Raw genomic sequence first — 12758 nt, 5'->3', positions numbered from 1 at the left:
ACACACACACACACACACACACACACACGGGGAGCGCTCTGATGACTCACCGCTCCACCTCCGCGTGAAAGTGAGCTGAGCGCGCGGGAGGCGGCAGCGTCACTGACTCCACTGAGTCAGAGCGCGCGCACTAAGGGAAGGACCTAGTGCGCGTGCTTGAGCGTGCACGAACAGGACCGAGCGGTTCAGGAGCGCAAATAGAGAGTGAAGCCTAACCCTGATACACAGAACATTTAATAAACCTGCAATTATGATTACTTTATACTCTATAATATCGAGGATGGAAAAATAACTTTTAAAGAACCTTTATTTATCACTAAAACCATAGGCATCAGTTATTGTTCAAATTCTGATATAAAAAAGACTAAAAGTTTGTATCTACAAATATTATATATTTATATATTATATTCAGCTAACAGAGAACATTTTAAGAATCTTCAGCAACACAGGTTAGCCCGTAACGTTACAGAAATAACGTTCTGAAAACGTTTTTTTGAACATGTCTTACATTACATCCCTAGCTGAGCAAATACTGACATCTTTGAAACGTTACAAGTAACGTTCCCAAAACTAAACATTTTAACATTGACACAAGTGTGACGTTGCAGTGACGTTACCAGAACGTTTAAAGACATTCAACAAAAAAAAAGGTTAAAGTGTTAACATCCAGAATATTTGACAAGATTGAACATTTTAGGAACGTTAACTACAAAGTTTGGATAACGTTCTGCTTAACTAAAATTGTTAGCTGGGACTTTATTATGGTTATTATTATCATTCGATATCAAATGTTAATTTATAAAATAATCATAAAACACTACAAGCTATACAAATAGATTACAAACTAAATTTACTTACATATTTTATGTAAGCAAAGTCTAATACAACCCACATATACAAAACTATAATGCATCATGTAAAATTGTGCAAAACTAAATCAATTTTGATGTTAGAGACATTGAATCAATGCATTAGAATTACTGACAGATAGACACATAAATAAATAAAAGAATAAATAAGTAGGGGGAATGGATGAAAATACACTTGTGGCAGTGGCTCTATAATGCTGCCAGTTCTGCTTTTTAATGCAATTTAAACTTTCAGTCGATTATTAGTTGACTCAGTAGTGCCCCCCCTACACACACAGTCACACGCAGTCATTTTGGTGCACTAATACCCCTAAAAATGAATAAAAGTCCCCTGTACTGTGTAGTCAATTATTTCACTGGTGCCAAATCACAGTGATTCAGCTGTAATTACCCCTCCTGATCCTGCAGAACCATCAGGACACTTCATTTCCTGTAACCCCTCTTTCTTATAGGACCTTAAGGGTAGTGTCACCAACAGCTCTAATTACACCACCAGTGGGAAGAATGAGACTAAATGGAGGACAGAAGGAGGAGAACAGAACAGGGGCGCGTCAGAGAAACACTATAGAGTGTATCACTGCTGGGAGGAACACACACTCTGCCAAATGACATCTGATGAGCTCACACAGAGGCCAGTTATTTTTTAGATAGCTTTTAGACATCCCAAGTTGCATTCAGAGGTAAAATGAGTTTTGATGGGAGTCATGATGCTCCTTCTCTTACTTCCTGAATGCAACCCTGCCAGGAAGGGGGAAAAAACACTGCCCGCCCACACTAAAAACTGATTGGCTGACTCACAGACTATTTGCAGAGAACAGGCCAATCAGAACCCTCTCTGCTATGCATGCGCTTTAAGAATTTGCACAAGAGGGGAGTGCCTTTTTCGCCCTCTCTTTCCCTTACGCGATTGGTTAAAAAAAGTCTGTCGCCTGCGTGCGAGATTGTGTTCACTCTTGGGCCACTCGTTCTAGATTATGGGGGATTTTATGTGAGTGAACATGCAAGGACACTACTAGTGAAGTAAATGACACTTATGACTACTGTGAAGGAATTAAACTGATGCTACCACCACCATGCTTCAGGGAAATGCGCAGTACAATTTCTAGCCACACATAGCACTTTGCATTAGTGCAAAAAAAAAAAAGTTCAAATTTGGTCGCATCTGACCACAGCACGTTTACTTTTCTTCTTACCACTCTTCAAAAAGGCCAGATTTGTGCAGTGCAAGACTTATAGTTGTCCTGTGGACAGATTCTCCTACCCGAGCTGTGGATTCAGCCATGTCTTGATATGTTTGCAGTTGTAGAAAACTTTTTCCATTTTTGGATGATGGATTGAACATGCTTTATGGGATGCACAAAGGCTGGGAAATATTTTTATAATCTAACCCTGCTTTAAACTTTTCCACAACTTTATCGCTGACCTGTCTGCTCTCAAACTCAATAAAATACATTTAAATTTTGTAGATTTAAGGTGACAAAATGAAAACATTTAAGAACACTAAGAACACTTTTACAAGCCACTGTAGATAGTAGAGTTGTACTATGATGTATGTATTTACATTTGCAATACATCACATTCCTTACAGTATTAAAATATACTGAACTGTAACCCCTGTATTGAAATATGAATATGACAAAACACACAGCCCTACCATATAGTGCATATCAAGAAACAACACAGCATGACTAGTAGCACTCGTTTGTCTTTAGGTGGGATTTTATTGGCCATCGAGACATGCATACTGTATTTGCCTACAGCTTTTTCTTAAAGACACATTGAATGTTTGTTGTCTGTTATTCAGATCAGCAAAATCACTTTACAAGCAGTTTTACCAAAATTCTAAAGAACACATTGTTTAAACCACAAGACATTGTACATAAAAACTGCAGGCCATACACACGAGTCTTTATAGAGCTAAAGGTTTAGTTTAAGTTGATGCTTCTTTTTTTTGTGCAGCTATCAGTGGCACAATTAAGCAAATAAATAAAATAAAGCTAAAATATTCAAGTGATCTTATTCTGTACAAATTAGTATCTCAAAAATAATAATAATAATAACAATAAGAGAGCACAAAAAAACTAAAAGGCAATAGAATTCACCCCAAACTTCCTTCAGTCCAAACGGGTGAATCTCTAGCATTTCTACTGTATTTGTCAATACAGAAATGCACCTGTCGAGCCTGTTAAGGTACAACGTGGCTACTGTACAGACCTGGCCTGATTTTGTGCCATTCTCTTATGCTCCTAGAGACATTGGGACCCTTATGACCTACAGTGGAAGGTATATATATTTTCTGAACGCTACTCAGAAAAACAGTGAAAGGTGTACAGTTTTAACAGTGTGACAGAATTCCTGTTTAAAGATGCATTAACTCCCTAAAAGCACTGCAAATCTATTGTAGGTATTTAGAGCAGCTCAAAACTGAGAATGCTATAGATATAAGCAACAAAACAGACCCAAACCTAAATCACCAGTTCAGCATTGATTAATTAATATTATAAACTCCATTCAATTGTATTCCATGAAATAAATATAAGGAAGCATATCACGTAATAATGTGTAATCCAGATCGTTGTTACTGTTCAGTAATATATCCGTTCCCTACGCTGGCGTATATCATTAAGGATAGAAACTGAAATTAAATGTAAGGTTAAGCTAAATGTATTTAGATACATATTGGTAGTTTATATTTTATATTGAGGTTCTACATTAGTAAACTGGCCCACGTACATTTCTGCATTGTTGCACCTCAGACTGAATCGACCTATTCATGCTCCACCTGTTATACACTCTTTCTTAATAACTGTTGCTAAGTTGGCCAAGCTGTACAGCATGATGGGAAAAAAAACATTATACCTATTGAGAAACTGAAGCACACTGTGTTTAGATGTTAGTTTTACAGTAAAGGTGGACAGATTGATTTTTTAAAATATCAATTCTTCTCATCTTGCCAGAGCTTGGAGATTCAATACACCGAATTGAAAATATCAATATTAGTTTTTTTCTATAAGCAGAAAATTGAATTCAGAAGCTTTTATAAAACTGAAAAAGTGTCTTTAATCTTAAAAAACCCTAAGTAAACGTGTGGAAAAGAAACTAGGAACTATGGCTGTTTCTGAACAGCCCTTGTTGTTGCAGCATTCTCTGAAATTTGAGTATCTCTATGATCTGTCACAGATGTATCTTTTTAATGCTTTTGTAAATGTAACTGCCCTACAATAGGACCTTCATAATTGTACATTTTTAATGACGCACTACAACTACCTACCTTTCCACATCTTTTAAGACTGGTATGTATAGAATATACAGCTCTGGAAAAAATTAAGAGACCACTCTTTGATTTTACAAAATTAAAAAACTCTTGAATATAATCAAGAGAAAGAAGCTTAAACCAAGCTGAACTGTTTGAATTGTTGCACCAGGAGTGGCATAAAGTTATCCAAAAGCAGTGTGTAAGACTGGTGGAGGAGAACATGCCAAAATGCATGAAAACTTTTATTAAAAAGCAGGGTTATTCCACCAAATATTGATTTCTGAACTCTTAAAACTTTATGAATATGAATTTTTGCATTATTTGAGGTCTGAAAGCTCTGCATATTTTTTTTTTTCCAGCCATTTCTCATTTTCTGCAAAAAAAAAAATGCTCTAAATAACAATATTTTTCTATGGAATTCGGGAGAAATGTTGTCTGTAGTTTATAGAATAAAACAACAACATTTTACTTAAACATATACCTATAAATAGCAAAATCAGAGAAGCTTTTTCAGAAACTGAAGTGGTCTCTTTATGTTAAGCTATTGAGCTTAATTATGTTGCCATTGCTAAACGAAGTTCATAACTTAAATATGTATCTAAAGGTGTTTTTACACCAGCACTATTTAGTTCGGTTAAAATGAACTTTTTTGGTTTGTTTGTACCCAGCTATCAAATATACTACTTTTATATGAGCTAACCTGCTGATAAGATGCAGTTTAATCTGATATATTAGCCAGATAATGCTAATAATTATCACAGCTATGAACAAACGCTGTGTTTGAAAGCGCAGCTTGAAATTTTTAGCATTCTCTGTGTTAAAGCATCTTTAAACTGCACAGATAACTGCACAGATAAACACACTGGAACACAGAATCTTCTCACTTTATTTACTTTCTTGCTCCAGCGCGAGACAGCTCTGACCAATCAGAGGAGACAATGTCCTCACATGGTTTACTAGTGCGCATTTTGGTGTGTTTTGGTTTATGTCAGTGTGAAAACAAACCAAACATAGGGAGAAAACGCTTCCTAGTAAACAAACTCATTAACTGATCTGTACCAGAGATCTGTGCAAACTCTGACCAACACAAATCCTTTTTTTAAATATTTTGACAAAAATACATAATTACTATTGAGTATAATACTACTGTAATTTCATGTTAAGATATACATTTTTTTTCCTCCAGTGCTAAGTAAAGCTTGGCTGACCTGGCAACAGTTGCTATGAAAGAACGCATTCGAGGGCAGAAATACATTATTTAAGCAGCTCAAGTTTTTGGTAAGACTTCCACTTAAAAAGGGTAAAAAAAAAGTTAATAATAAAAAAAAAAGAAACTGTAACTTAGTTCTTGATGGAAAAGTACAGTGTGTGTTTGTTTGTGTGTGTGTGTGTGTGTGTGTTCTTTTGAACAGCTTTCAGCCTGTAACACACTTCTTTATACACTGGTTGTTAGAACTCCACAAGTCCTGGGTCACATCTCAGTGACGACCAGCAGCCAGCGGCTCCTTCTCACCACCGGTGCTGATGTCACACATCTGTTCACGTGGGAGAGGAGAGAGAAACTCACACAGACCCAGCAGAAAAAAATAAAAACGGATGAGACTGACGAGATGGAGCGAGGAAGAGCGATGGAGAGAATGACAGTGAGGGTGAGGAGCTGTGAACTGAGCAGACGGCAGCGACACACGGAGCGTGACTGATTGTAAAAGAGTCATGGGCCGTGGGCAGCGTTACTGCTGGAGACTCACAGCAGTGTAAGCTGTGACAGAGCCTAAGAGACTTCTTTCCAATTAGAGAGATTTCCACTGTAAACTTCCTGCAGCTCTGATCTCTTTCATACAGCAGGAGAGAGTGAGGCACAAACTCAAACAGGGGGAAAACAGCAACAGATTTTCTATACCGGTTAAACAGGTGCGTGTAGGAGAACATGCTTTTTTGGTCATTTTGTTTTAGTACATCAATGTTTTCTACATGTTTTTTTCCTGTTTTTAGACAGTACAAGTTGTTATTTTAATCAAAATGCATCTTGTAATTTTATTTCTAAGTTTTATCCCATTTTTATGCTCCCTGATTTACACAGCTAATTACCTAACCCACTCATTAGGACTCCCACTATCATTAGTGATGCCCCAACACACCAGGAGGATAAAGACTAGCACATGCCTCCTCCGATACATGAAGTCAGCCACCATCTCTTTTTTTAAACTGCTGCTGCCGATACATCAGCTCACAGACGACTTGTGCTGATCGACATCACCCTTTGGAGTGATGTGGGGAGAGAGCACCATCTACCCACCCAGAGAGAGCAAAGCCAATTCTGCTTTCTCAGGGCTCCGGTAGCCGATGGCAAGCCGCATGAACAGGATTCAAACCGGTGATCTCCTATTTCCAATCTTGTAATTATTTTGACATTATTTCAAGCTCCCTCTTGTTGGCTATAATATCACTATTTCGAAGCATATTATCATTTTTGTCATTTCTTATTATCAAAACGTTATGTCTTCAAAATGGTAACAGTTTTAATGAAAGTCAAGTTCATTCTAAAGATTCAACACTGTTAAAACAATGGGAGAGTCCATATTCTTAATCATATACACAATTAATTAATATTTCATGCAGATTCACAGAAATGTCCTGTAAATGAAATATTTTCAGTTTTATTGTGCTAATATTTGCTGTTCTGCTTTTGGGTCAAAAATATTTTTTCACTAATTATATTTATTCTGATGCAGATTTCTTTTGGTACTTAGGTTCATAAAGTTTGCTTGATTTAAGCAATACATAATTATACTGAATTACCAGTGCTTTTATTAACTTCCCTGACTTTTTAGCTATTATAATAACTAGCCCTTAATTCTGTTATAATTAATCCAGCCTATATGGTTAGCTATAAAGTTTGCATGCATGCCTCATAGTGCTAAACTGTTTAAAAATTGGTGTTGGTGATGGAAAAAAGTTAATATTTCTATTCATAGTAGTGATAAATCTTGCTTAAATATTATAAAAAAATAGATGTGCCCCTCTCTCCCCTACAATGAGGTTAATGAAATGGAAGTTATTGATCATGGTAATTATAAAACTGTAATAATACAATATTGTAAACTCTCTTAACTATATTATTTAAATGTGCACAGCTCTGAAACAGCGGTACACTGGTCGACTCTACTGTACATTATTGTTAATGTACTATGAGTTGCGAAATTTGTGAAATTGTGTGAAACGTAACTGATTGACGAGTTCTAAGATAATTATTATCACTCCTTGTGTGTGTCTCTTATTTTTTAGTTTGTGCCGACTTGTGTGCGTCTCCTGAAAACCTGGCAATCTGCTGAACACCAGCATTAGATAACTATACACCTTCTTACAGTACTTCATCTTTAAAATACTGAAAACATTATGGAAGTTCCATAACTCTCTGAATGACAGGTGATGGACTGTACACACCATGGTTATATATAGTTTATAGCTTTCATCTGCTACATCTATTACGCTGTCCTGAAAACCTCTCCTCTCGTCCTCTCTCTCTCTCTTTAGTTTCTCTTCTTCTTTTGTTCTCTGCTCTGCTGGTCCGTCACGCTCTCTCCTCTGCTTCAGTCAGACCACTCGTTCTCATCCAGCTCGGAGTCCTCGTCTGATTCGCTGTACTCTACAGCGATGCGGCGGGACAGGATGGTGGCCACATCATTGCCCACAGGCTCCTTTTTAGCCTCCAGCTCTCTCTGCTCCTGCACTTTCCTCAACTGTATACCTGAGAGACAGAGGTAAAAAAGGAGGAAAAATATGGTTTTAATATTTTTTTTTACAGTACAGTATTGTGCAAATGTTTTAGGCACCTGTGGGAATTTTAGTAAAGGCAAAGCTTCTTATCTTTGAAGTAAGTGTTTATTAGCTCAGTAAAACACTAGTGTTACAATAAATACCAACAGCAATTTTACAAAAAGCAGAGATTTTACAGCCCTGTTTTTTCTTAAAACATCTCCTAATCTCTCCTCATCTGAGTTTAATAGAGTTATTTTTAGTTCTCATCATATCATATAACCCTGATATAAACCTGGTTTGGTAAATTGGTAAATTTGGTAAATCAGGTGAGCTGCTGACGGAACTGAATATAATATACACATGCTGGCTGAGGAGCATCCAGGAGAAATCTAGAACTACACTTTGTTCTACAGCTTGGCTCACTGGATACAACATACTTAGTTAAAAAATAGAATTCCTTGTTGCGTTTTTACTGTATGTAGGTTTATTTGCATCTGTTTAAATCATATGTGATGCTTTTTATGGGTAAAAACACTCATGTTGCTGAGATTAGTGTCATTTCCTTTGGTGCCCAAAATGTTTGCACAGTACTGTATAATCATGTTCAAAGACAACAAATATTACAAGACTATTTTATCCCTTAGAATTAAACAGAATAGTGATCAGTATTTTCCGTCAGATCAGACTATTGCTTATACTGACTGAGGACTCTGCTGTGTTCTGTTATTCACTCTTCTGAGCAGTATGAGAGTTTTGTACTCGGAAGAGGGGTATCTAGTCTAGAGGTTTTTACAATAATATCTCTTGAATTGATTAAAACAACGAGTTGATGAATCATCTTCCTCTCACCTCGTCGGATAGCGGCGAGCAGGTCGCTGCGGGCATCGCTCATGGGGATCATGGGTACCTGCCCCTTCCTGGGGGCCGCTGCTTCGGCCGGTGCCTGGGGCTGGGCATGTGCGTGAGGATGTGCGTGTGGGTGCGGGTGTGTGGGGGGCCCCGGTGGGGGTGGTGGCGGGGCTGCAGGTGGTGGGTGAGCCGGGGAAGGAGTATATGAAGCTGGCAGGGCAGGGGTGGGAGGTGAGGGGCTGTAGGAGCGGGATAGTGAAGCCACGGCACTGGGGGGCAGTGAGGGGGCTGACGGGCTGTCGAAAGCTGTCTGAGCCGAAGGGATGAGGGGAGGGGGTGGAGGAGGGGCAGGGGGGATGAAGTACTCTGGGTGCTGGGCTTGTTGAACACTGTAATAAAAAATAAAAGACATTTTAGATGTGTCCAGAATTATAAATAAGTTGTATACATGCAATAATAAACACATAAACAACACAAGATAAAGATGCTGCTCTATGATCCACACAAACACAAAAACAAATGCATACCTGTAGTCTTTGGCCTGTGCTGGGCGAGGTCCGTTGAGGGCCGGGTCTGTGGTTGTGGGGCCGTGTACTGTCTGACCCCTGGACAGTGTCTGTCTGCCCGCTGGAGTGGAATGTGCGGCTGAGGGCCGGTAGCCCTGCTCCAGGCTCGGAGTCTGACCCTGTGTCGGGGCCAGGAGGAGCTCTTTACCCTCGCTGCTGGAGTAAGCACTGGTGGGAGCCGTCTGCTGAGCCGGGCGGCTCGGGCTGCCTGGATACGAGTGATCCCCCATGTCTGACGCCACTGACCTAAAAGCAGAGCAGAAACAGAAGAGAGAGGAATGAGTTCACTCACAAGAGGGATTTCAGGATTTGTCAGTAATGCCCCCAGACTGTGAAATATACTAATTTAAACTACACTAATTCATTTACATTTATAAGTAAAAATATTGCCAAAATACAAGGACTAGAGCAGATAAACCCGAACCTATTGCCAGGTGTAGGCTTGAGGGGCTGTGGAGGAGTGGAACTGTGTTCTCTGGAATGGAGGAGTTCAATCCAATACTTTTGGGATAAGCTGGGAATAACACTCTTAATTTCAGAAAAAAAAGCAGATGTCCCAAAACGTTTGTCTTTATAGGTTATCTTGACATAGTTTAATATACATGAAAATGCTTTGAAAAAGCAAAGCTATATAAAGCAAGGATGTAAAGGGTCAAACTCCAAAACACACTTTATTCACTTGATTCCCTTGATTCAAGTCCTGAAATTGAAATAAGCATAGCACACTTGTAAAAGCCTTTCGAGGCTAACAGGAAACACAAAAGTAAGTATAAAAATGCTAAAAGCTAAATCTATCTCGCTTAGTCAAGCACCATTGCTGTTTTTTTTTGGTTCCAGGGGTCCGCTGATGTTGATCTTCGACTCAAGTGCACCTCTATCGCTGGTAAAACAGTAGGCTGACTGAAGCATACACAGATGCTGTTATTCAGTGCTAGAGCAAATTTAAAGGACAATTATCCTGTACAATAATGCTTCTGAAAAGACTGAAAAGGCTAAACGCTAATGCTAAGGCAACCAGCTACAACCTCTTCAGTTAGATGAGGACACACTGTTGTGCTATTCTGACACCATGAGGACCAAGAGAGTACAGCGGAATTATCTGGAAATACTAATATGTTTGTTTTTATTTGATCTTGATACAGTGCTAATTTATGCTAAGTTTAGTTGGCTAGAATGTGCGGCAGTGGGTCGTCTTGGTAAGGTAAATAAAGTTGTCCACAAAAAGTTCATCAAATCTCAGTAAAACAAAAAAAGAGATTACTTGTACTTTTTTCCAAAATCTCTCCATTAACAGAAAATCAGCATGCTTTATATGGAGGTAAAATAACAGGGTTAATAAAGAAGTATTTTTTCTAAGTTGAATTCTTCTTAAAGTTGAATATCAATAAATACAAATATATTTAGTTGTCAGAGAGCATATTTTTTGTCTACACCAGAAGTAGAAAACATGGTCAGAGTCTGGCAACATTTTCTGATTTCCCTTTTCTAACAAATCTACTAAATTAAGCAATTAACAGGTGAGCTCAAAACTGTGCAGGAATTTGAACCTACATTAGATTTTATTTCAGTTATTTGACCTATTTTGATCCTGTTGAAAAACCTCTTCATAAAACTTTTTTTAAATGTCCTATATTTTGCAAGTCCTAAAATTCTGGTCAATTTTTTTATCTCATGATAATGAGACAAACCAACAAAAAATATGCTCAACGTCATAGTGTAGAGTATCTGTAAAACTTTAGACTTTTAAAACCTTTTTGTGTGGTAGAGTTCTAATGTGATGCTTGGGGAGAAGGTTAGACCAGAGGTGTCAAACGTCAAATGCTGCATGAAGACACCCAGGTAAATTTTAAATGAAAAAATTGATAATTGATAATAATGATAACAGGTAAACACTCATATCTAGCAGTAAATTGACCATACTTTGGAAAAACTACTTATTTCTTCCCTTTGATTTGGACAGTGGGTAGTTTTTTTGTGTGGATTTTGCACGTTCTCCCTGTGTCAGCCTGGGTTGCCCCCACAGTCCAAAGATCTGCCATTCCTGTGAACTAGAGGTGTTTAAAATTGCCCCTAGAGCTGTGTCTGTGTGTCCATCTACCCTGTGCAAATGTACACACAGACACAGACACTGGGGTGTAACCTGCCTTCCGGTTGCTGGGATTGGCATTGGCTCCACCTCAACCAGGAATGTATTAAGTGGGTTAATTCAGATGCCTGTAGTGGTGAAGTGTATTGTGGGCATCAAGGCAGTACTTATTGTATTCCAGACTCAGGGAGAGGCTCACTGCGGATAAGGTCTGACACGCCTGTTCCACATAAATATTAAACTACTCCTGCTCACAGCATAAAGCACCACTAGATGGCAGCAGAGAGAAAGGATTCAATTCAATCTAAACAGGCACATCCTGCCAGTGTGCCAACTGTGGCACTGGGCATTTCTCACCTGCTGTCGGGTGATAGTGAACCCTCCGAGGACATGCCGTGGTACGGAGACGGCGTGAATCTGGCATCGGGGCGGAACTCTTTATCATATGCCAAAACGTTCCACTCCTGCCTGCGATTCCGAGCCTTCCGGACCTTCTTAACCTCCCGACTTGGGTCCTCCACCTGCTTCTGCTGCTCCTGAGAGAGAAAGAGAGAGAGCAAACGAGAGAGAGAGAGGGAAAGAGAAAGATAGAGGGAGAAAGAGAGAGCAAGCAAGCAACAAAGAACGTATAAAGTGTTAATGAAAGAAAAGAATAATTTATTACGAACCCCCACAACCCGTTACTACAGTGTCCTACAATCTATAATCTGCACACATGCTTTCAAAACCAAGCCCCACACACACACACCCACATTAATCACACATAACAAATACACACACACACACAAACACACACAGATAGTATTAGTCTACAAATCAGAGAAGCTGGTGAAACGTGAAGACGGACAGATGACAGGCCGAGGGAACGGACTGAGAGACGGACGGGCAGTGAGGAAAGGGAGGAGAGAGGGAGGAGAGGGGTTGCAGTACGGTGGGTTTCTTACAGCAGAGCAGAGGGGGCTTCTGGGATGGACCTGCCTGGACTTAGACTGGGCCATGTGAGCCTGGGCTGGAGCGCTTGTCTGGAGAGAGGGGGGAGAGTCTGGGGGGTTAGAGCTACAGCTCCAAATACACACACACACGCACTTACACACACACACACACACACACACTCTCTTTGGGGAGCGGGATTCTATGGTAAGACAGAAGGATAGAGCTTCTGGTACACACACACAAAAAAACACCTACTGGTCTATGTGTTTGTAGGGAGGGGGTGTTGTTTAAACCCCATCCACACACTAGATTAAGATTCACCCATGATGGAGGAGAGGGGGAGGGGATTAGTGTGTGTGTGTATCCTGAGAAGATGTGTCTGCACTGCTAATGTGCTTGCTAATGCTACTGCTGCAAGCTGAGCTAAATCCACTGTATCA

General features: G+C 39.4%; 1 protein-coding gene across 4 annotated transcripts in view; it reads right to left on the bottom strand.

The window, feature by feature from the left end:
* Positions 1–2567: 2567 nt before the first annotated feature.
* Positions 2568–12758, bottom strand: part of zgc:109889 (WH2 domain-containing protein) — a 55740-nt gene continuing 45549 nt past the window's right edge. For 3 of the 4 annotated variants that reach the window (XM_022678537.2, XM_022678538.2, XM_022678539.2), the window contains exons 6-10: positions 12330–12407; positions 11743–11921; positions 9261–9545; positions 8734–9122; positions 2568–7873 (exon numbers count right to left, since the gene is read on the bottom strand). In XM_022678537.2, the coding sequence (XP_022534258.2) occupies positions 7716–7873; positions 8734–9122; positions 9261–9545; positions 11743–11921; positions 12330–12407 (1089 nt within the window). In that variant the 3' untranslated portion in view covers positions 2568–7715. The remainder of the gene's footprint in view (positions 7874–8733; positions 9123–9260; positions 9546–11742; positions 11922–12329; positions 12408–12758) is intronic. The other variant, XM_022678540.2, reaches the window with a different exon arrangement.

The sequence above is a fragment of the Astyanax mexicanus genome, chromosome 8, assembly GCF_023375975.1.
Source record: "Astyanax mexicanus isolate ESR-SI-001 chromosome 8, AstMex3_surface, whole genome shotgun sequence".
Classification (NCBI taxonomy): domain Eukaryota; kingdom Metazoa; phylum Chordata; class Actinopteri; order Characiformes; family Acestrorhamphidae; genus Astyanax; species Astyanax mexicanus.
The sequence above is the reverse complement of the archived record's forward strand: the minus strand, read 5'-3'. Positions and strand labels throughout refer to the sequence as shown.